The sequence below is a fragment of the Triturus cristatus genome, chromosome 12 (assembly GCF_964204655.1).
Source record: "Triturus cristatus chromosome 12, aTriCri1.1, whole genome shotgun sequence".
Classification (NCBI taxonomy): Eukaryota; Metazoa; Chordata; class Amphibia; order Caudata; family Salamandridae; genus Triturus; species Triturus cristatus.
In genome coordinates, this window is record NC_140595.1 from 313847713 (window position 1) to 313873374 (window position 25662).

At 42.3% G+C, this 25662-nt stretch overlaps 1 protein-coding gene across 1 annotated transcript in view; it reads left to right on the forward strand.

Annotated features, from left to right (window-relative positions):
* Positions 1 to 25662, forward strand: part of NAE1 (NEDD8 activating enzyme E1 subunit 1) — a 161598-nt gene that overhangs the window by 86043 nt on the left and 49893 nt on the right. The window contains exon 17 of the mRNA XM_085639586.1: positions 11186 to 11278. Coding sequence (XP_085495712.1) covers positions 11186 to 11278 — 93 coding nt within the window. The remainder of the gene's footprint in view (positions 1 to 11185; positions 11279 to 25662) is intronic.

A 25662-nucleotide genomic window follows, 5' to 3' on the forward strand; every position in this document is an offset into this window, starting at 1 on the left:
ATCATCTCGAAGCTACCAATGATTAGACAACCCAGAACATGCGACTTAGAGTACTCTCAGGAATGGTGGGAATCAGAAACACCGTTTCGTTATTATTCTCATATCAGTCCACAACAAGAGTAATCGGAGACACGGAAAAGTTTAAAATGTTTATTTTTTAACTACGTGCTCTAACGTGCAGTACTTTGGCTAATACAAGCAGGCAAATGATTAAGAATAAAACCATCAGCATTGTTACAATACCATAAAAAATGAAGGGAGAAATCATATCACAAATGATAGTGGAAAACAAGTCCTATAATACTTTGTGAACCACTCTCCCTTCGCTAGTAAATTAGTTGTATAAACTAATAGAAGGTCTCTAGGCTTGAATGGGGAACCCCATACCTCAAAGATCAGCTTAGGTGAATCACATCACAAGATCAGCTCTGCTCTCTGTGTATGGAAAGGTTTTCTCCAAGTGCCTGAATCATGCATGCAAATGCAATATTAATGGCACCCGAGTTTCAGATATTTGCAGCTGTGTGCGTGTTGTGTCTAGAGCATGGGCCGATCAACCTGAATTCAACAGCATACATTATTATTTGACCTTGACGGCTTCTGCACACAGTGTTCAGGCTAAGGTCGCGGTGCACGTCTAGGGATGTGAACAACAGACCGTTCCCATGTGAAGAAAAGGCAAGCAAGCAGTTTTACTTGTAATAACAGCTACCTGCAGTGTCGTGTGCAAAAGCAGCAAAGTGGCAAGATGGCATCTTACATCTAAAGCGCGTATGCTAACATAGCAATGTGTGCACATAGAACCCCGTCTCCACTACAGACCAAGGGGGATGAATTTGAAAAGGGATGGTAGGACTAAGTGGGGAACTAGCCCCCTCCCCTCTGCCCCCAGCACCTTTTGAAAGAATGTATGTTATGCAGCCCATGACTGGCGTTGTGATTACCATCAATTCTTTCAAAAGGCCCACAATCGGCCCGGAGCCGTGCTGCATTAAGAAAAGAAATGCAGCAAGTCTACAAATACAATGTGTGTTTTCAGGATCATTTGAAAGCACACGATGTGCTTTTAAACTTGATGCATTTATTTTCTTGCAGAAAATGCTCCTGCACTTGCTGCCTTTCTTTTCTAAATAGAGCGCGGCTTCGGGGCTGATTGTTGGCCTTTTGAAAGTAATTATGTTAATTACAGCGCTCGTCAAAGGCTGGATTTTTATCATAAATACTTTCAAAAGGCAAACAATTAGCCCTGCAGCCGCACTCTATTTAGAAAAGAAAGGCAGCAAGTGCAGGAGCATTTTCTGCCTTTCGGCGCACAAACACTTCCCCGGGATGTGCTGTGTGTGCGGGCTTCTCACACCGCACCGTGCGCTCGGGGAAACGGAGGTGCGCGCGCACCTTACAGGGAACAGTGGTCAGAATGTACAATCCAATTTTTGCCATTGCTCATAGGGATGCCTAAGGCCGTTCTGAAGAACTTTAAGGATCTTGTTAGAACAAGGTAGTAATGCCTAGGGCAGAGAGATAGTTCAAGGCGTCTCCCAGTAACCCTCTTTAAATTATAGAGGGCAAGCTCCCCCCACCCCACAGGCTCCCTTCTTGTCCATATTGCAAGAAAGAGTGCATCCAGTTAGGCAGTAGGGGCATCTGCCCAGGGGTGAATCGCAAACTTTGTACGCTTGCTCTAACAATACAACAGGTTGGAAGGAAATGGTGGCCCTCGTACAACAGTTTCCTGAGACCTGTAGATACAGGGGTGAAGAACGAGTCGTGGAGGGGCAAACTGTCTCTAACATGACCGCTAGATGTACCCTAGATGCAACATTCAATGCATATGGTTATGGTTGTGTGAACACTAGTGTTCTCCTTCAGTGGCATGCATGGCTTTGCATCTCAGCTTTTCAACCAGAGGTGGTACAGCATCTTCTTAACTTCCTGTTTGATGTGGAACATCTCTTTAGACCCCAAGTGAACAAAATGTTCGACACAAGTAAGAAATATACTGAGATTGCCAAGTCTTTGGGTGCACAAGCAAATCCTTTCAGAGGCGATAGGGGCTACTAAGGCAACACCACCTGCCCAGGCACAATCTTATCAACACCAGCCCAAGGCATGTCATGACTCCCATGCAGTCTGGGGTTATCCATGGGGAGGCTATAGGGACAACAATTGTAAAGGCCAGCGAAGATGCGGCTCTAGGAAGGGAGCTCCTGCTTCTGAGCACTGGCTGTCCATACATTCCTCCCTGATTATTCAACACCTGTCGAGTGAGGGGTAGAAAGCAGGTTTTCACTCTCGCTGAAGGAATCATCAACTCCGATCAGTGGTTCCAAGTGGTAGTCCAGCAAGGATACTACCTCGAATTCCATACCACCCCACATTACATACCACCATGACGTGACAACCTCAGTCAAGACCATAAAGCGGTCACAGTGCTCCTGCAGAAGGGTGCCATAAAAACACCGCCCCTGCACTAACAAGCAAAGGAAGTTTACTCACTGTGCTTCCTCATTCTAAAGGACCGTTCACTCCACTCCATACTAGATCTGAGGCCGCTTATTCAATAAATCCAGTTGAAAGATTTCCACTTGACCACTCTCCAGGATGTCATGCTTTTACTCTGATAAGGCAACTTCCTTGCCACATTAGATCTCAAAGAGGCGCCTTTTCACATCCCTGTAACCCTCCTCAAGTATGTATGGTTTGTCGTAATTGGATAACAATAGCAGCTCACAATTCAGGGTCACAACAACCCCAAGGCGCTTCACAAAGTGTGTGGCATTGGTGGTCTTATCGATGCAGAGCATGCATTTGCGTATTCTCATACCGCAACAGCTGGTTGATAAAGAGCAGCAGCACACATTAATGTCCAGCACACACCCAGAGAGCCGTAAACCTGCTCTATTGACTAAATTTCACAGTAAACAACAAGAAGTCTCATCTTCAACCCCAACTGATTCAGCTCTTCTTTGGATCAATTCTCAACACTGTCACAGGGAGAGCATACCCTGTCAGCAGACAGTGATGGCATTTCAGCAGCTGTTGTCTCTATTTCATACCACTCGTGCAGTAACTGCAAGAGTGGTAATTATGCTCCTAGGTATGATGGCATCATGTGTAATGATTGCTGCAAATTCCAGGTTGCACATGTGCCAACTCCAGCAGTGCCTCGCCAATCAATGGTCAGAGGCGGCGGGTCAGTGGGAAGTTGTAGTAGTGATATAGGGCAGTACTAGGTGCACTTTGCATTGTGGGAACTCCAACAATCTGTTGATGGTTAGGCCTTTGTGGACCTCTTCTTAACATTGAATTACTATTCGGGTGATACTTCCATAATCAAGAAGAACATAGGAAAGCGCTTTCCTTCCCCTGTTTTTACTGCATGTGTTTATGAAATGAACTATAACATGCATTGATATGTTAAGCTATGTCTTGGAGTATGATTGTGTTGAGGTATGACTGCTAGTTGTGTGTTTGTTGATAGTTGAGTGCATCCGTGAGATATTCAATTTATCTGCTTTGTTTCTTGGGGCTCATAAAATATGTTGTTGAGATTTTGTACTATATTTTGAAAATTTGAATATATATATAGCAATGAAACGTACTTACTGAAAGTAAAATTCCCATCATGCCTCGAACAAGAGAACTACAAACCCCACAATGCCTAGTACTTAACTTAAGGCGTGGCAGAATGCAAGCAGGCAATCAATCACCACCTGAGGAAGACGGCAGTTGAAACGCGTAGTGGTGAACAGAACTGCTCTTTGGAAATAATAAAGATAACTGAACACATCTCTGGGAGTGCGGTGAAATCTCCTTTGCGTAACCCTATGACTGAGGGCATGTGGTCCGATCCCTCAACACCGCACCAGCAGCAGAGCGCGCCGCCTGTGGACCACAGTTGCTTTTGGATTATTCTCAAAGGCGGCGGCGCCCGATGGTAATGGATACTCACAGAAACACGGGGAGATACGGTATCTCCTGCGGTATGCACTCAGCTCCTGAAGACTGCAAATAGAATATCTGAAAACTTCAGAAAACCGCCTTGCATGTTTCGTTATTGGGACTGCCTCGTCTGTGTCTAAAAGGTGAGGAAGGGTCCCACACAAGTACCAACGTCGATGCGGCCTGTTTAAAAAGAGGAGTAAAGGCGCAGAGATGCACAAAGACTGACTCTGTTATAATTATAATGCCGAAATTATTTTGCATATGGGAAATGACAATGAGCACTTAGCAATGAAACGTACTTACTGAAAGTAAAATTCCCATCATGCCTCGAACAAGAGAACTACAAACCCCACAATGCCTAGTACTTAACTTAAGGCGTGGCAGAATGCAAGCAGGCAATCAATCACCACCTGAGGAAGACGGCAGTTGAAACGCGTAGTGGTGAACAGAACTGCTCTTTGGAAATAATAAAGATAACTGAACACATCTCTGGGAGTGCGGTGAAATCTCCTTTGCGTAACCCTATGACTGAGGGCATGTGGTCCGATCCCTCAACACCGCACCAGCAGCAGAGCGCGCCGCCTGTGGACCACAGTTGCTTTTGGATATATATATATATATTCACTGAAAAAACCATAGGTTTCACACATGTTATAGTTAGCTGGACATTTTACTCATAAAAAACCAATGAAATTCCCCCGTTATAGTTAGTGCAGGCAACTATAACTCACGCGACCGCAATCCTCTGCTGATGCTAATACTGTATTTAGACACTTATTTGCCCATGTCTTCTTCCATTAAATTTTAGCTATACATATATTACAAATATTTTTTTTTCATAAAGACACATATTTCATCAGCAGAGGATTGCGGTCGTGTGAGTTATAGTTGCCTGCACTAACTATAACGGGGGAATTTCATTGGTTTTTTATGAGTAAAATGTCCAGCTAACTATAACATGTGTGAAACCTATGGTTTTTTCAGTGAATTTGCAAGGTTTTTTAAATGCTAATTCCTAACTATAACATGTGTGAAACCTATGGTTTTTTCAGTGAATTTGTACGTTTTTTAAAATGCTAAGTTACTTTACGCCGTTCGTGGCGTGCGCGCCCACTTAACGCAGTTCGTTCCGTGCGCGCGCGGTTAGTGCCGTGCACGCACGGTGGGCACGCGGTGCGCTACGCGCACCGCGTGCCCACGTTACGCTGGATGGGCCATGTACGCACCGTCCGCACACGGAGGATATATTATGCGCGAAGGGGGGGGGGGGGAAATGTGGATATTTTTTTTTATAAATAATTTTTACCGTACGGTAAGCGTAATCAGCGTTTTTTCTAAAAAATATAAAATTGAATTTTTGGCCTTGGGGGTTCTTATGGGACACCTTAATCAAGGCTAGGTGGTTAGGAGCTGTCTAACATGCCCCTTTACATGTTTTGAACCTTTGTTTTGCTTCCCCCCCTCAGAGTGCGAGAGAGAAAATGGCGGCCGCCGCTTCCTGGTTTCGACCGATTCGAATGTTTACTAAGATCTAACAGCCAATCAGAATCGTGCTCGCGCACGGCGCCGTACGCGTACGGTAAGCTTACCGTAAGCGCACGGTAAGCGCACCGTAAGCTGCCACAGATATATATATTGATTTAAATGTTATTTTCTCAGGAACTACTGAACAGATTTACACCAGACCTACAAAAGGCACTTCCTTGACCTGTAGACTACCTCTCTGCCAAATTTCAAGTAACTCTGTTCAGCCGTTCAGCCGTTCGGGCTGTAGCTGTGTCTAAAGGTCCTATGGAAAAAGGTTTCACACATGTTATAGTTTGGTGGACATTTCACTCGTGAAAAACCATTGAAATTCCCCCGTTATAGTTAGTGCAGGCAACTATAACTCACGCGACCGCAATCCTCTGCTGATGACGTCAGATATTACATCACTGATGACATATGTGTCTTTCTGAAAAAAAAATATTTGTAATATATGTATAGCTAAAAATTAATGGAAGAAGACATGGGTAAATAAGTGTCTAAATACAGTGATGTAACAGAGGATTGCGGTCGCGTGAGTTATAGTTGCCTGCACTAACTATAACGGGGGAATTTCAATGGTTTTTCACGAGTGAAATGTCCAGCTAACTATAAGATGTGTGAAACCTATGGTTTTTTAAGTGTATATATATATATATATATATATGTGCACAAAACATCGTGAACAAGGCAGCGCGAGTCTGCTGAAACGCGTTGATGTTACACCTCGTTTATGAAAAATAAAGACCGAGTGCCCATTCTTATTTCGGAGTGCTGGATGTTTATTTCGCAATTGAAATACACCTATATTGGATATATATATATATATATATATAAAAACAAAAAGTTTTGTGATAAATAAATAGCTGAATAATTAATACAATTTTGTGGGACAATGTTCTTGATTATGGAGGTATCACCCGAATAGTAATTCAAAGTTAAGAAGAGGTTTTCTGTTGTCATTGTTCTAGTATTCCCTGCTTTCCTCTTCTTAAACGATATACTCAGGGACCCTCTCTTGTTTTCAATTGTAGGCCTTTGTGGACCACCCTCCACAGGTCACTCGTGGGGTGGAGTTGAGTGGTGCACGTTTACATAATATGGCAGTACGGGGCATTTTGATTCCCCCTCCTTCACCAGTGGAGACAAATCAATTACCTGGAAGCCATGGCCACTTTCCTTGCCATCAAAGCCTTCTACTTCATGATACACCACAAAATAGTACTTGTATGCACGGACAACATGACTGCTAGATTACATTCAGTAGCTGTGAAGCACACTCTTCCACCTCTTTTCCGCCAGGACTTAAAGGATTTGGCATCGGCCAATATGCTGTCATGTACATCTTCTGGCAGCAACACGCATGTGAGTAAATAAACAGTATAACAGTTTCCGTTGAACAAGGATGAAGACACTGATGTCCTTTCTTTGAAATGTTCACTTTTAATGGTGTATTGCTTAGCGAGCCAGCCAACACGTGTTTCGTCTGTGGGGTGTAAACCCTTGAATTCTTCAGGGCTGTAACGGAGTAATTTAATTCTTAGACCTTACAACTGGTGATAGTTCCGACCCGGTAGTCATAATATTTATCAACGATTAGGTGCAATTCCTTCTATTATCTGCACTGTAAATCTTTGGATTAACCCCTTCAGTGCCACGCCCTTTCCCCCTCCTGTGCCGGGCGTTGCACTAGTGGGTGGGGTTCATGACGAGATAGTCTCGTCATGGGCACAGCGCAACCGTGCTCCATGACGAGACTATCTCGTCATGGGCACTGAAGAGGTTAAGGTAATATAATGTAAATCTTGATTATACTGTTTATTTACTAAAATGTATATATTCGGACCCTGGTCCAGAACCGAGGGTTTAGGGGTTTTCCCTCACCTATAGCACCGCATTTATTGTTTTCATTTGTGTTACCTTCATGCTATTCGGCAAGCGCCATTCTTTATCCTGTGAAAATTAACACCCCCTCCCTTTCGTTGATACATCTTCTGGCAGAACGCCTCCCAGAGATGGACAACGATTTTGCCTACCTCCTAAGCAGGACACATTAGCTAGTTCTATGAGTGGGAACTCCATTCGCTAGTCCTCCACAGATACTTCTGCCAATGAAACACCCACTGAACCCCCTCCTGACCTATACACCACCCCAGAAAATGCAAATTGCAAAGCTTCACCTCCAGGTACTCATCCATGGGAGGTGCTCTATGGATGAATTGACCATGGCTTTTCCACTTCTCCTACTCATCCTATACATAGTCAGGAAGATGAGGCAGGGCTCCACATCCAAAAATACAAACCTGATGCAATAGCATAAAAATATACTTGTGGTGATCAGTCATATTTAGAATGGAAGAGAAAGCCTCACTCACATCATACTGGCAGGCTTCATTATAGGTTACTCTTCCCATCCTGACAGAATAGTACATTCCGGATCACCTCAACATCACTGATGGGGGGGTTCAGAATACGTTTATGTTGGATAAGCAAGAGATCCAGGTCACTGTTAAACCTGTCTCCACGTATACCCAAAAGGATTCCTTTCTATTCATGGGTACATAGAACAGGATTAAAAGATGAAAAGTAGATGTATACTGTAAATTATTACCCTATCATTCTTCATAACTGCCAACATGTTTCGACCCCCAAAAAAAGAGCCCTCACAGGGTTTCAGGTCTTCGTCAGGGCTGATGGGTTTCTTAGTTTAACAGCAGGATCTGACTGTGTGAGGGTAAGACTAAGTCTTACATTACGAGTGGTTCTAAAATGTTTATACCCAAACTTTTGGGATAATTGGGTAACCTGGTCTCTGCAGAAGGGAAGGTCACACATTCTTGAAGAACTGTATTACGCTGGAAACCTTCAAGTGCTTCTGACGGCTGAACACCTCATTCTCATATCTCTGACTTGGGTTACACAATTGAGGGTCAGACCAGGCAGCCACACCCAGCAAGCTAAGCTTTGCCATATGGCACTTTACGTTTTAGAATTTGGATAGTTACACCTCCCAGATGAGTGTATGGCTTTCCTACAGTAGGCACTAAGCACTGTTATGCAACCAACAGCAAGAGGTTCGTCCATTTCTGTATTTCTATACAATCCAATCTATTTAAAGTTTCCCTTTCACCTCCAGAAGGCAGGTTTAGCATATATGTCTAAACATCTTCACTTAGTTGCATATATGCAAAACAGGGAACACACATCTGTTTTGCATTCCTGTAGCGAAGGAGCATGGAGGGACTCAAAAGGATTATACTCCCCAAGAACCCCACCTCTACTTCCTTTTGAACCACCTCACTCAGTTCTTCCATGGAAAGTCACTTTTCTGGTAACTTCCCTCAGACAAATTAGTTAACTGCAAGTTTTAACTATTCTAGAGCCAGATATACAAGTACACAGGGATAGGGAGGTTCTTAGGACAATATTCAAGTTCTTACCTAAAGTGGTGTAAACTTTACACATGAATCTGACAATTGAGCTGCGTTTCCTTTCCACAGCCTGATATAATAGCAGAAATTACATTATACTCCTTAGAAGTAAAACTGGTGCTAATTTGCTATGTTGAATGGGCTAATTTTGAAAGACAAATTGAAATTCTGTGGCCTTTGCTAAACCTTTCAAAAGACAATCTGTTTCAAAGGCAGGCATTGCAAGGGGGCTTTTCAAATGCATTCAATTATACAGAGGCAAAACAGTTCATTCCTGTAATTCCTAGGGCGCACTATATGTAAAAAAGGATCCACCATGGCTTTCTTGGGTAATATCAAGTGATCAGTTATTTGAAATAGCTGCTACTTGGTCAACGCCACCCACCTTCATAAAGCATTACTGTGTATATATGAGCTCATCAACAAGCTATGGTAGGCCAGGCTGTATTAAGAACGTTGAATTGAGTCCGCACCTTTGTCATGTGCATCCTTTTCAAGTCCATGCAGTTCCTTGTATATCTGCTCACCTTGAAGACAAACTTCTTGTTGACAATAATATACGCACTCTGGATGAGCGGACCACAAGCCCCCTAGTTCCAGCTTCCTTACGCCACCTTTTTCAGAGATACGTTGGTGCTCAGTACTCGGGCAGTGTTTCTGTCGAAGGGGGTGACTCCTTCTCACATCGGTCTAACTATTACACTTCGGCCTTCTTTGTTCTGCTTCATTCCTCAAAAGAGAAAGAGAGACTCCATTAGTTGGTCCCCAAGAAGGCGCTCGTATTTTACATAGATCGGACCAAAGACCATCGAGTGGATGATCAGCCATTTGTGAATTTCTCCGGGGCGAAGATGGGCAAGGCGGTGCAGAAATGGGCCATCTCTTGATCGGTAATCCTCTGCATTAAGATCTGCTACACATTGGCTAGAAAGCAGCTCCCTAAAGGCCTAATAGCTCAATCCACTAGAGCCACGGCTGTTGTAACTGCATTGGTATGTAGAGTGCCTGTCATGGATATCTGTCAGGCAGCTACATGGGCGTCATTGCACATGTTCACAAAGCACTACTGCCTCGACAGTCAGGTCTGTCAAGATGGGCATTTCGCTCACACCTTTCTGCAGGACTTTTCAGTTTTACTCATCCACAGACTGACCACCTTGGAAGGTACAGCTTTCGTATATTTTCCAAAAGTGGGGAATATGCAGTTAGAAGAACAAGTTACTTATCTTTGATAAGGCTTTTTCTGGTGGATGCACTTTCTAACCTAAGATTCTTCATCACCCTCCCGTCTCACTGTTTTGTGGCATGGATGCTTCGCATAAAAAGAACCCACTCTAGTAATCTGCATGCTGGTTCTCTGTGTGCTCATATGCTCCACCTCTAAGGGTGCGGAAGAGTTCCTGAAAGAAATTTACGTCATCACGCATAGGTGACACTTCTATGTGGCTCCGCTCGTCACTTTAAGGGCAGAATAACATCGACACAGTTTCAAAACGCCACCTACCGTCGCACTGGTTTAAATATTTCTGGATCCAGGCTGGCGCCTAGGGATATTCTTAAGGTGAAGAATCTGTGGTTAGATAGTGTCCACCAAAAAGAGCGTTACTGAAGGTAAGTCATTTGTTTGACAGGAACACTTTTAGATTGTACCTGGGCAGATTGGTGTCTGAGTTCTTTAGACCATCTTTGTATTGCAAGTAGTCTGCAACCATTAAGCTCTCTCTCACAGAAGGTGATGAACAATTTGCCAAAAGTTTGAAGAGTCTTGCTTGCTTTAGTTGTTGGCTCCCCAATCCTGCCTTTCTCATTCCTCGTTTTTCCTATTGTGAAGTTGTGGAATCTGAACACAAATTGAGAATAGGGTTTGGCTGGACATATTAAGAGGATGAAACGAACTCAACAATGAGCTCATTACATATATTCTGTATACTGAGTGCTAGAAAAGATGCTGGAAATATCAGTCTAAATAAACCCATACGTTTTTGAGCAGCTTGTAGAGTTGGTGCATGCATGGTGCATGGGAAGTGCACCTGGTTATGTATTCTCAAAGACTTTGAGGGCCAGTTTCGAGACCTATAATCAGGTGACTGTTTCCAGAAGGTAGAAGTAGAAAGCCAGTACACTTTGAGCAACTAGTCGCCATCAAAGTAAATTAACCATTTAACATTAAGAAGAAAAAATGGGAACATGTTTACGTAGTTTCCTGAAACATTTAATCTTATGGTATCTTTAGTACTTGAACAGATACATTTGCATTTGTCTAAAATAAGATTTTTGTATTTCAGCATCATGCATGGATAACCCAGACAGTGAATTAGCGCTGTACCTAATGCTAAGAGCTGTCGACAGATTTTATAAACATCATGGCCGATACCCAGGTAGTGTAATATTTATTTCATATTCTTACAAAATTGGATTAAGATGTTGATGTCTTAGTGTGCTTTTATCACATCTGTTGGGACCATGCTTTTAATATGAATGTATGTAATATCTTTACGCTTTTATCTAAATGCAACGAATAAATGGAACATGGACTCAATATTTTCCCAAAACAGTTAACTCATTATCGATGAAGAAAGAATAGCACTTACCCAGTTGTTTTGCCTTAAATGCTTCCCTCTCCATGGCAATTCAGGCTGATGTAAAAGAAACAGCCACAGTTCCACAATGCTCAAAAGAGCTCCTTATATCAAAGGATGAGTGCAACGCTTGGTTGGCCAAGCATGGTAACCTAGGTGTACTTGAACCCTTCTCACGCAGGTATTTCTATCCACAGATAGAGGAAGAATATTCCAAAGACCATAGTGGGAGGTGGGGAGGACAATCATACACCATCATTGAAAAGGCCTTAGCCAGACAAATTTGTTGCAAAATCATATCCCACACCATAAGGCAGGACTGTCATCTGAGTAGTAGATTATGTCCTATGTAGTGCAGACAGTGGCGGACCCTTGCCTCATTACCCTTCTCGTCTTTACTGGGGACTTCTGTATGAGTGGCTAACCAATTGGTGCTGTACATAATGGCCCAGATTCAAGACTTTAACACATTTCTACTGAGTTTAAATCTCATTTGAAGAACAGAGTCTGTTCCAAATGGAGACATTGATCTTATACCAGTAAAGTTTATGCCAGTGATTTGCGGTGTGCGACAGTGCTTCATCTTCAGTCTCTTGATGTTTAGTTTATACACAAAACCCCCGTACTTCTAATGCCTGACAAAAATACCAACATCCACCAACATGCAGATAATACCTAGCTCTACTTTAAAGTGAATCCAGGCAAGCATTTAACTCGCTAAAGACTTTTCTCACCACTATCAAAGCCTGGATGTCGAGGCCTACCCTGACGCACACTAAGTTGTGATCATCTGTAACACAAGTGATTAATTGTAATCTGGAAATAGCTCAACAAAGTTAACATGGTTGGCTTCACTTCGCAAGTTCATGGGCTTCCATCTCAACTCCACACTTTGTTTTAATACACCCATTGCCTAGCACTTGGCTGGAGAACCGATATCTGAGCTCCACAGAGTTAAACCATTCATTCCAAAAGGCAAGTTCAGAACACCAGTCTACTGTAATTGATGGAATCACTCCAGCTTTGTATTTCATTGGCTGCTGTTGCCTGCTCTCATCACAGTCACAAAATGCTGCATTGTCTACAAGGTTGTCAGTAATGGTGTTCTTTCGTACCTTGCTTTCAATCTCTGCATTTCTGAATGGGCATGAAAATTCTGCATTAGTAGCTTTGATAAACTGGATACTAGAAAATACAAGAAAGAAAAAACTCCTGCCATGCTCCCAAGTATTTTAAATACCATCCCGACCAAAATCCCCTAGGCTACAATGCCTTACTCTTCAAACAGTTCACACCCAGGTAACACCCACTAGGTCACACGGTTACTAGAAACTTGACCAAGAAGTTGAAGTAAAACTGTCACTCTGGTCACTTTCCTGTTATCCTTAGTTTTCCTCAGCACACCTCCCTGGGCCTCCTCCCATAATTTCTCCTTGTAACACCACCCCCAACTATGCTGGGTCTTCCCCTACGTATATATTGTCTTCAACAGTTCATAGCTTTACAGCTAATAATCACTATCCATATACGCTCATGCTATAAAAAAAGCTGCTGAGGAAACCAAATGTCAGTCACAATAGTCATTACAAATGTACATAATTATTCATGTAGTGCAGACTATTTCTTCTGCAGCATTTTATGTTTTCAATCTTTCAAACATTTACTCATTAACGCTTAAAGAATTTGGATGGATGTCTTTCACTAACTCAAATGTATCGCACTACTTGAAGCCAACACTCTGCCCTACTATCGGGGATGAAACAATTTGTAGCAGATGTATGCAGGGAAGACTAAGCGGCCGCCATCTATAAATACAGCCCATCATAACAGCGGTGTGATAACTCTGCTAGTTTAAAAAAAAAACTTTATTTTCAATTTTTTAACAATGCTTTACATCAGAAAATAGACATTATTTCATTTGATAAATCATATCAGCTGACAGACAAGATTCTGCACATATGATATATTACAGTAAATCTTGAAAAGCACACTTGCAGAGGATTTTGTATCGCATAATTAATATGCTCTTTTATCAAAGGCTGTATATGTGGGATAAGTGGGTTAAGGTTCCTCATTTATTCAAGAGAAATACGATCTAAATGGGGTCTATATCTTTGTGGGTGGCCGAGCGGGGAAGCACAGAAACCTATTTTTCAGTGTACTCGCATCATGTCGATATGTCGGTTATACAGTTAGCTAATTTGGGTGGTCTGCCACCTCCCCAAGCCATAGCAACTCTGCATTTGCCAAACAAGAGAGCGAGTGCAACAAACCTCGGATAGCCTTTGGGTACCCCTTCACAGACGTGGGATAGCCATTAAGGATATCCCATTTAGATCATAATCGGTCATCTTTTTCAATGCATCCCCAATTTCCTTCCAAAAGGAATATATCTGTGGGCTTGACCATGTTAAGTGTAATGCGTCCGCATCTTGCTCACCACATCGCTAGCAATAGTAAGTAAGTATTTTATTATTTGCATAGTTAGTTCAAACCAGTGCAATACAGCCAGCTTAAAGGAGAAATAAAATACCATGTAAAACCCACAGTTAAAAGGTAGATATAAAACAAAATTGCACAGCAGTTAAAATTACATAGAGCAACACTTTGCGGTAGTACTAGCAGTTAAAGTTGGTCAGTCAGTGCAGACAGAATCTTGAGATGTGCTCTTATAAGTCAGGGGTACTGATTTACCAGTGTTCCGACTCTTCCTTGTGTGGTAAACCTGGGAAAGTGCAAAGTGCGGTGTGTCCATCAAAGGAAGGGAGATTTCCTACAAATGTGGGGAATTTGTGTTTTATGAACCCGATCATGGAGAGTAAAGGGTGGTGCTTATGAACCGAGATCGAGGATTGTGTGCTGAAGGCCGCTCGATTCCGTGACAGCTGCGGATGCAAACTTTACTGTGTGTAGGCTGGCTCTTGGCATCTTCTTTTCTACCAGCGCAGCTAAGCAGTGGGTCCTCTGAGGTAAAGCAGGTCAGCACTGCCTGTCTCCACGTGTGGATACCTCTTAAGTTGAACTGAGTTTTAAGCAGTCCTGTCCTTTCTTCTTTCAGATAGTTACAGATGCAGAGCATGTGTGGCGGGTCCTTCGTGCCTTTACTGCACAAGCAGCAGCAAGTTGAGGTTTGCTCCTTCTGCCAAGGTGGAAATGCAGAGCAGACAGGATTATGCCCAGATGGTGTTTCAATATGTTTTCCTTTTTGTACTTAGAGTAACCTAGGCTAAAGTATTTTTGAGGGACTAGTGTCTGGTAGCCGTTGATAGTCATTCAGGCGTGTCTTTGGTCTGAGAATGTGGGCTTGTCCTCTACCAGTGAGAGATTTATAATTGATTTCCAGACCACTTTTCAAAAAACTGCAGGACTAGTTGGGATGTCCCAAAGATGGGACAGCCCGGTACTAGCAAGGGATTCCTGAAGGAAGCTTCTTTCAGGTGATGTATTTCTGTGCTGCAGCTCTTGCCAGAACAGGTGGTTCAGAGTGTTAGGAACGGAGTTCGTGATCTTGTGCCAGCAGACTGAATGCTTGCCTTGCCAAGGACTGTTTAGTTAAGCCAAACTCCAGCCAGATTTGTGCTGCTGAGGAGTAGTTCGGAATGTTAAACATGATTCTGTAGGCCTTGACTCGAGTGCTGTCCAGAGTTTTAGAAACTCTGCCTCTCATGGCTTCACTTTCATAAGTGATTGTTGGTAGTATTTTAGATTGAGCTACCTGGTGGAGTGGCAGCAGCATCAGGTCTGTCAGTTACGATTTTAGATTCTCCAGCATCACTGCCAAAGCCAGCCCTTTCTATCACCATCAAATGGTAAACCAAACTGCACTATGCTGACAGGAGTGTCGTAGACTCTATGTATGTATTCTAGTTGTGTCAGCCAGAATTTACCATAAGTGGATTCTTCTTTAATTTGTTGACACTAGTATATCAGTTGCTTGTCCGATATGTCAGTATTCAATTCTTTCTCCCATTTACTTTTTAATTGAACATCTTCATTTGGAATATCACTAACAACACTAGCATACATTCTTGCAATCAGTTTGCTGGGGCAGGTGTTAGTAACAAGTATCATCCAAATTGAACATTCTGTAAGTTCATCAGACTTGGGGCCAAAAGGATTCCCCAAGGATTAACCCAATCTATGGTATGTCATAACATCCATTAATGTTGGCCGTGCCCCATTCAGGTATTCTTCTAAGAATTTAAATTTCTCGTTAATAAAAAGGATGCCAAATGTATGCAAATCTTTTCCCAATCTCTGTACTTGAGGAGCATTGAGATTTTGAGGCGGCGGGGTGCCCAGGTTTTTGTTTAGGCCCAAGCCTAGGCCTGAGCTTGTTACACCACAAATGTAGAGCATGAATTGTCTTGGCCAAAGTTGTCACAAAGCTTTTTCTCAACATAATTTTCAACCCTGCCTATTGCTGTTAACTCTGGGAGCCGTGTACTGCATATATTACTTCTCCATAAACTGGCCTTTAAATACTCAGTTTATCCCTAATGCTCTGCAATTCCATTTGCAGTCCTTTTGCAACTTTGCCTGCATGGTCGCATCATTCTCCACCTCTGAGATTCTATGTTCAGCAAGGTCCTGTTGGTTTTGCGGTTTATCCAGTCTGTCTCTCATGTTGTTGAGATGCTTGGTAAGTGAATTAATCTTAGGGTTAATGGTGGCCAGACTGATTACCTTTCATTTCACAGAAGAGCCCCCACAAGTCTGACTTACCGAAATCTTGACTCAAATTCTCCAAAGCAGTGTGCAGTGGTTCATCTTCACGCTCTACCATTCGCCCTCCATTTTAACCTGCAAAATTGAGATGAGTCTGATTTTCCCTACTTTTTTGCTTGGTTGTGTCACTAATCAAAGTTGATGAAGGTCACAGCCTTAGGGTTGCTTATGTCGCCTTTATTATAGTGCAATCAAATAGTTCCTAAAATGTATTCCATAAGGTGGATGTGCCGCTGACAAGCATATAGTGTTCCCTTCCATATATTATTTGCATGCCAATTGTCTCAAGTTATGGGTGTTGGAGCGCACGAAGAGTCAGCACTATACATTTGTGCTTGGTAGAGAGCTGAGGGTGGGGCCATATTGATATTGTGCTTGTCCTCTGTCGGGTTTGCTCAATCAGCATGAGCCCAATATTTACATTAGGCAATGGCAATTTAAGTGTTCACTGGCATATGTAGTATACATAGATTTAGTTTTGGGGTTGTGTATCACTTTACTGCTTGCCACATGTTACAGTAATGGAATCTTACTGAGCATGCTTGCTCTTCATAAAGCGATGAGGCTTACCTCATCTTACAGTGTGCTGAGCTGTTCCTTTGCATGGCTCTGCCATCTGGTTTACTGAATCAATGGTGAGCCTATGGATTGTAAGTTGAGATTGCGATCATTATCTATTGAGCTCATCTAATTGCCTGAAGCTGGTCGGTCCTCAGGAGTGTGAAGGTGATGGTGCTGTGTAGTATTGTCATGTCTATAAAAGACTGCATTTTATTGAGACATGTAGCCATACGCCTTATAGCATGACAAATGTAACGGGTGCTATGAATCCTCCAGTGGTCTGTACTTTAGAAATAAATCCGAAGGAGCCTTTAGATCGATCTGCTGCAATGTACTTGTGGATATTTGAACCAACACATTCATTGGAGATCAGCAAAGCATAGAGTAACTAGTGTCTCAAGAACAACATTCTTGATGTATATGCCCTTGTTGGTTTATGCTTGATGTTGTGTGCTGTGAATCAGATGTCACTCCTTTGTAAACCTAAAGAGAGTGCCAAACAGAGTATAGAAATTTCAGGCAGGTGATTGACTCTTAGTATACCTCCCCATATGGGTTTCACCACAAACCCTCTGAGCTATTATTAAATACAGGGCAATCGGCGGGGTCTAATGTTGTATTTGAGCACAGATCGGTATTGGATGACCCTCTTTTTCTTTACACTGGAGTGGGCCTCTGGATTAGACAGCCATCTTGCTTGGACATCACCCAGAACTCCTCTGGGACTCTTAAGGTTGTGGGTGAGCAGTAGGTTATTCCATTCTGGAAATATGCAGCTTCAGCCAGCACTGTCAACCTCGCTGAACTCTCTGGAAGGGAGAAGGGCCAAGATGATTAAGGCCCAGTTGGGGGACAGGGTTTGGGACTCTCAACAGGTCTTTGCGGCACCAATATCTCCCTCGTCTTCGCAGTGCAAGTATATCTTGTTGTTCACTCCTTTCTCTTCTTCCAGGCTACTGGGATAGGCTCTCCCTTAGGTAGTCTCCTTCTGCAGAAACACAACTTCTTTCTCTGCAGCAAGAACAAGCTCCTCTTCTCAAGGCAAGACCTCTGCACTTCCAACAGGAACCCACAGTGATATCTCCTCACCTGGTCGGGAAGCTGGCTGTCAGCTGCTGGACCTGATTCCCAGAAATATCTCAAATACCCTGCAGGGGTGCTGCCTGGGCTCCTTTCAGTGAGAAATCTTGATATACTTACTTGGACTCTCAGACCCATTTCTATAGAATGTTTGCCAACAGAGGTTGGTGATTCTACAGACAAAGTTATGGAGCAGGTTTCAGGTGGTTCTGCTCCATTTGCTCATTCCTTTCAGAGTGGCCGGCAACAGTCTTTGTCTTCTGTTATCAGCAGAATGAAGGGGTGGGTCTGACTCTTGGGTGCAGAGAAACAACTAACATGGGCACAAAAGAGGGAGAAACCTTCAGACTTTACATCTATCAACCGGAAGGAGTTACCACCTCAGAGTGAAAAAAGGGCAGGACGTGGGTAAAGACAAATTCCATACTTCCGTAGGAAACCACTATCTCTTGCCCTCCTGCCCTAATCTGCAAGGCCTCTTACATTTGGTACACAGCCCATACATACACATGGGACATCCACACACAACTTTACAGAACAGACTTAAAGGGGTCTGACAGGCTACTTTAGAAGGTGAAGTCCAGTAAACAACTCTCTATGTGCAAGTTACATGTAAAGGTATTTTGTGCCATACTAACACATCACTACTACTGCCGTAATTATGTTACAGAGAGTTGACATTATTCTTGCTTGAGCAAGCTCAAATCAGATCTAATAAATGCAGCAACATCAATAAAACGAATGGTCGTATGTATTTTGCTGTTTGTGATTGCAGACCAATACTTTAAGCCGTTGGCTGAAAACCACTTGCAACTTTGAAAAAACATCAGCAGATTGTGCTGCACGTGCCTCGATACCGATTGCTGGAAGCCAGGACCTGATAGCTGCTGCATAGTCTCTTATAAGATATAGTGTACTTCTGAATGCTGAAATTGTACGAATAACACACAATTTCACATTGCAAAAATATCAGGCTTCTAAACACTGGGTATCTAAATTGCTGCTGAGCTCCTTGTGCTTTCCCTAGTTCTATTTGCTCCTAAACCCAGTCTTGCACAACACCAGCAAACATGGTGGACTCAAAAGACAAAAATGTCAAGATTGGCCATAAGTCCACTGATTCCAGGCTCACCAATTAAATTTAAATCTGAGTGTAATTTAAACTTAGATCTAATCAAATTATGACTATCAGCTTTTTTCGACTTGGCCCAAAGCACGAAAACCTACACCCATTTGATGCTAAACGAAATCTTGGGTAGAAGGAAGGGTGTTGAAGACTTCAAAGGAAGAATTACAAAAGCAGAAGCCAGTATCAGTCCCATCAATGCTTAGGAAAACTGTACTAAAAAACAAAAAAAGGCACTTACAATGAAGACCGCTACGTTGGAAAAATAAGTAATAAACAAGTGACTGAACTTGAGGACAGAAACCACTGAGAAAACCTGCAAATTTTTGTTCTTCCATAAAGTACTGAGGATGGCACGAGCACTCGTACTGCATTTTTAGAAGCATGGCTTCTAAAATGTTTCGGTATCTCATTTGAGAGAAACTTTAAAAAAGAGAGCGCTCACAGAATACCCTCAAGAACGATGTCACAAGACAAGCCGAAATTGTTGAGACAGCCCAGACCCTCAATATTTAAACTACAAACGTGCCAACTCTTATTACAAACAAAAGAAAATGATTTTAATACATATAAGGACAATGGGGCATAGATTGGAATCACTTGAAACTATGCCACAGAGACAGTTGCAGGTGCTACGGAAAGGCTGATTGACCTTTCCATCTTCGTTTCATTCATAAGCCCATCAAGATCCAAAGTGATCCATAATGGTAGATCCAAGCTTTTTCATGAACCGGTCGAGCCTTTAAAGTAAATGGCATATCTCTCGCAGTCCGATATGGAACCTGATCCTTAGGAGTTAATCAGTGTTTGCTAACATACCAGTCCTTTTGCTGTCATGAAATAAAAACATGCTATATTATCTTTTGCTTTCTCACTGATTTTTTTCGGTACACCTTCGATCAGGCTTTCTATCCTCACCATAGAAATTGTCAAGCGGGATTGTGACTTAATTAATTGTTATTCATTTTAGAGGCCATTAGCCTACTGTGCTATACTCAGCCGGTCAGTGGCTTTACTATTAAGTTACCTTTTGCAATAAAGTCTTACTATGCTAGACCAGAGGCTCTACTTATAAGCCGGTTGTTTTTTAAAAATCTTTTGTAAGGCATTTACCATGTTCAATTTATTCTCCATGATGTTTCAAATGTCGATGAAAATTGCATGGATGATATTTGTGTGCCAGTTTTCTCTATTGCCTGCAAATTAATGTTTCAAGACCACTTTCTTCAAACCTCCTTGGGACGGCTGCCTGCCCCACTTCAGTGATGAAAGGGGTTTTGGGGTTGGGTTAACAACAAACTCTTTCCTTCAATTTTCATCAACATTTGAAACACATTTTCTTGAGATGAACTGTCTTTAACAGATTTGCATTAGGCAGCTGCTCACACCCAAAAAATCAAAGTGATCTCTATAACTGACCATGCATGCTTATCATTTGAATATAAAGAATGGAGAGTAAACAATTTGTTACTCGAAAACAAGGATTGCAAAATCCAAAAAGATAAAGCTACAGTACATTTAATTCAGGAAAACAAAAGGAAAATGCTCACCCAGCCCCCCCAATACTTTCAATATGAAAATCCAACACCAATTTATGAAAAAATAACATAGCTTTTTATATTAATTTAGACACCAAGATCTTCTAGATCAAGTAAGTACTTTTCTAGTTAGCAATGTTCAAAAACATAGAAAATACAGCTGTCAGATTCGAAGCATGAGCCTCAAATGTGTTAACGTTATCCTATGGGTGAAACATACACCGCATAGGGTTACTTGTCAACGACTTACAGGACTGTTCTTCGGGACTTAAGGTAAGCAGGGCAAAGGTCCAAGAAAGCACCAAGAGTTCAAGTTTACCTGCCCTGGGGTATCTGAGTGCAGAGGTGCTTTTTGTGGTGGTAGCCTCAAATGCTACACTTTGAGGTCCATGGGGAACATTACCTGCAAAGAGAGGCTGCAAGTGGGGACTGGAGGACCAGTCCGGCAGAAGGCAAAGGGGAGCTTGGCTCTTGAGGATCTCAGGACCACAGAGACACTGTCAATTTCAATGGGCTCTGGCTGGCGGGCTCGGGTGCATAGGTGTTTTGTTCAGCAGGTCAGTGAGTTTGAGGCTCTCACAGTTCTTGGTGCACCTGCAGAAGAGGGAGAAGAAACACAGCAGGATGACTTCTGCCGTGGAGCTGGCCACTGTTGGAGTCCCTCGATGTACAGGCCGGTTTTGGCAGTGGTGGTGTTTAAACTGAACACAAACAAGCCTATGTGCTTGCAACAGGCTCTGGTACCCAGCGTAATGGTGCAGGGAGCTTCCCGGGGTGGATCAGCGTCTTGAAGATGGCATGGATCAACGGGTATGACCTCCTAGACACTCGATGACCACTTCCTGGACTGCTCCATTGATGGACCTGGTGTTCAGCATATTGGTGAACCGGACTGTGTGGTCAGTGCCTTCAGGCTGCATGGAAGTGGCTCTTCCACTTCAAGAGAGGGATGCTGGCTGGTTGGCAAAGTGCTGACAGCCCTCCGAGGTTTTTGGAAGATGCACAGCTGCAGGACAAGTTGGGTCTTTGCAATTGCCGATACAGGAGCAGGCAGGCAGGGTTTGGGGCTAAGTTCACAGCTAGTCCTCAGTTCTTGTGTTCTTTGGCTCTTCTTGGTCCTTCTTCTTTAGTAAGGCGAATCTAAGTTCCTGGTGTTACGGGGGCACTTAAATACACAATTGTGGGGCATTAAGGGGAGTGAAGGGTAGTAGCCAATGGGCTACTTACACTTGGGGTTACTACTCCCCCATATGACCACTTCCTGTGGGGAGTAGGCATAACCCTGTCCCAGAATTCCTAATTCCACCAAAGCAAAAACAAGAATCCTTTAATGGAGCACATCATGTAGCCCACTTGGGTGTGACTAGCCTGGTGGTGTAACACGCCTACTGCATAGCTAATTTCCTACCTGTCCTGGTGCCAAATGGGCCTCAGGGCTGGGTGTGGCATCTACCAGGTCTGGGCGAAGCCGGGGTCGCATATCAAAGGCGGCAGAGGCTTTGAAGCCAATGGCCTTGATATGGTACATCACTAGCCATCCTGCTGGAGGAGGTGTGAACGCCTTCCTCCAGAGCAGTCATCGTTTCTTGCCTCAAAAATCTACTACTGGCAACAGTACAGATTTATTAGGACAAGGTGTTTGATACCAAACACCAGTATTTTCAATGAAGCCATCATGTGCCTGGGTAACTCGTGATGACCAGTGTCCAGTACATGTACTTAAGATGACTTCCCTGTTCACTTGTACCATCCAGTAATCGAACTAGACAGCAAATGTGCATAGCTGCTCATGTATATACACCCTCGCATGTAATATAATGCACCCTGCCTTAGGGCTACAAGGCCAGCTGTAGGGGTGACTTACATATATTACATGCAGTGACTTTGGCATGGCACATAGTGAGTGTGCCATGTCATGTTTTGCAATGGCAGGCTGCATGCAATTTATATGTGGGTCCCTTAGGGTGGCATAAGACATGCTTAGGGACCTTTAGTGCTCATGCCCTAGGTATCGGGGGTACCTTTTACTAGGGTCTAATAGGGGTGCCAAAGTCCTTACCAGTTGGGTTACAATTAGACTTTAACTCCATTTAGGGGAAAGAGCACTGGCACTGAGGTCTGGTTAGCAGGCCGGCGTGCACTGTCAGAGTTGAAAACCAGCATTTAGTAGTCAAAAAGGGGGCAAAAAGTAGTGGGACAACTGCAACAAAATTTCATTTTCCTACATGAGTGTAATAAAATCTTGACTAACAAAGCTCATGCATGGGTGACTAGAGTATCAAAGCTGGTAAAATGCTGGCAAACTACTTAAAATACAGCAAAAACAAAACATCTATCCAAAGCATTAACAATAGAGATGATAAAAGTAATTCTTCAACTAAAGGGATCATAGGGAATTTCCACTATTTTACAATTAATTCTTAACTCAAATGAGGTAATTGACGTAAAAGCATGTAATAATTATGTAGAGAAGATTTGACTCCCCACACTAAATAATGAGGGAAAGAAAATGCTTTGTAAGCCAGTTTTACAGTCCGAACTTATCAATGTCATGCAGTCACTAAAACTTTATAAATCACCTGGGCTAGATGGCCTCAACAGGAAGTTCTATAACATTTTTTCATATAGCAGCATTGAACTGCTTGATGCCCTTTATACTCCGTTTGAAGAATCCGGGAAAAATAGAAGATACAACTGCAAAAGCTACATTCGTAGTCCGTCTGAAAGAAGGACAAGGCCATTCAGAAACCAAAAATTGCCACCCTATTTCTCTTATAAATCTCAACTGCAACGTCTATGCTAAAATACTAGCAGCAAAATTAGATATGGTATTAAATACACTGATCCCCCCCAGCACAAACAAGGTTTCAATAAAAGGTGGTTTGCGTCTGATAATGTCTTATTTGTCAATTGCTATGAAAACCTAAAAGAATGACATCTCTATCTGAAGCAGTTGCCTTAGATGCGGTAAAGACTTCTCAAAGTTTCCAGGCCCTTCCTACAGGCTTTTCTTAACACATTAAATCTAGGTGAGGACTTCATACGAATGATCTTCACCGTCTGGTCAAAGATGAAGGTGTGCATAAGGATTAATGGTACTCTCTCTGATCCTATCTTTCATACACAAAGGACGAGATCAGGATGCCCTCTTTTCCCCCCTTATTTCTTTTACAATCGAGCCTCGGCATGTCTCACTAAGAGATATCAAAGATAACCTTTTAATATCCGGTAACCTAGTTGTTGCAGCATATGCAGATGATGTACTGATCTTTACAGAGGAGGCTGAAAAAGCTATCCAGGTGATCCTAGAGATTATCAGCAGTTAATATTCAGTATCAGGCTCCTCTTTAAACAAAGACCAGACTACAGTCTTTACTTTGAATTACCTCTGCCCCCTTCCATTGTAGGCTTCACACAATTCAAATAGCAAAGCTATAAAATACTTTGGTAAATGGTTTAGTAACAACTTGTCCAAGTCCACTACTTGTAACGAAACAGAAAGCGGACAACTATGAGAAGTATTGACACTTTGGTCTCCAGCATTTACAAACTAGTGAGGGAAGGCTAGAAACTATTACAATGATAATTGCCCCATTGATTAACTTTATTACCAGCATGCTCCACGTAGGACTATCAAAGAGCGTATTCAAGACCGCAGATAATTCCAGCTCTGAATACTTAAGGCAAAACAAAAAAACACAATATATCAATACCAAGACTAACCAAAATTAAGTTGAAAGGCTTTAATTCTCCCTAACTTTGTAAAAATGCCTCATTGCATTAATTTATAAACAAGCTGCCTGGCGGCTCAGAGAAGAAAATGCACCAGGTTGTTTTGGCTTCTTATTGAACAAGACTTATTGTATGCTACCACTCCCAAGGCTCCTCTAACACTCAGACATATTAAAATAGAACACGCTGACACCAATATAAAAAAGTACCATACAGGCACTCAAAACTCTAGACAGAAAGATGAAACACAAAATGAATAGATCATATCTTGCTTCTCATTGACACAATTGTGCTATAAAAATTAACAGTAATACAATTTGGCTGGTGAGAAGGGGCAAAAAAAATACTAATTAATATCTAGGACATCTGGGCTGAAGCGATAAACCTGTCACCTTTGTTGACCGACAAAGCAGACCCCAGCTATCCAACCCAGACTTCTGCAGGTTTAAAAATTGTAAGAGGTAATAAGTGTGAGAAAGTGGCTCTGTATATACTGTTCCCAAATAGGTACAGTGTGTACAGAGTCCACAGTCCCCAGAGGTTTGGCAGAGGCTAAAGTTAGATATAACCTTACTCTCTAAAGTGGTAGCTTGGTCGAGCAGTAAGGCAGTATCAAAGGACAGTGTAAATAATTTGTTGTATACACTCAGTCAGCAAATGGTCTCACACACTCAATAACTGAACTCTAGGCCAATGATTTATATAAAATATATATGTTTGTTTTATTTTAGAACCAATAATAGGTATTAAAATATACTTTCTCAGAATGAGATGCTTTAGGTAAATACTTTTGCAATATGCAATTGACTTTTGTAAATACTGGTTACAGGTTGTTGCAATAGGCAACACAATTTCAAACACAATAATGCATTGAGCTCAATGGAAGTTTTAAGTTATTTGCAATAGATTACTTTCAGGATTACTTTTGTAACTCCAGGACTGGATCCTAGATTCAGTCCTGGGACTGTTCTTAGAAACAAGTGATAAAAGTCGACTTGGTTACTGTTGTGATTTTTAGGCAGTATTTTGCTATTTTAAATAGTGACACTTGGAAGAAATTTCATAGAAAACAGTCCATGATTCCCTATGGAAGAAAATTCAAGTTGCAGGTAAAGTAGGTTCTCCTTACTTTTGTAATCCAGTACTGGGCTCCTAGACTCAGTACTGGGACGTCTATCTAAAACAGGTAAGTAATTACGTTTTCACAGTTGGTACGATTTTTAAAGAATATTTGAAGTTTGCAAAAATCGACACTTAGAAGAAATTTCACAGAATAACAGTCAATGATTTCCTATGGATGAAAATTGGGTTACTGGTAAGTACGGTTGTGAATATTTTTCAGGGTCAGTGCTGGGCACCAAGATCCAGCACTGGTATCTCTCCTAATAGCAGGTGAGTATTTTCGTTTTCGTTACTCG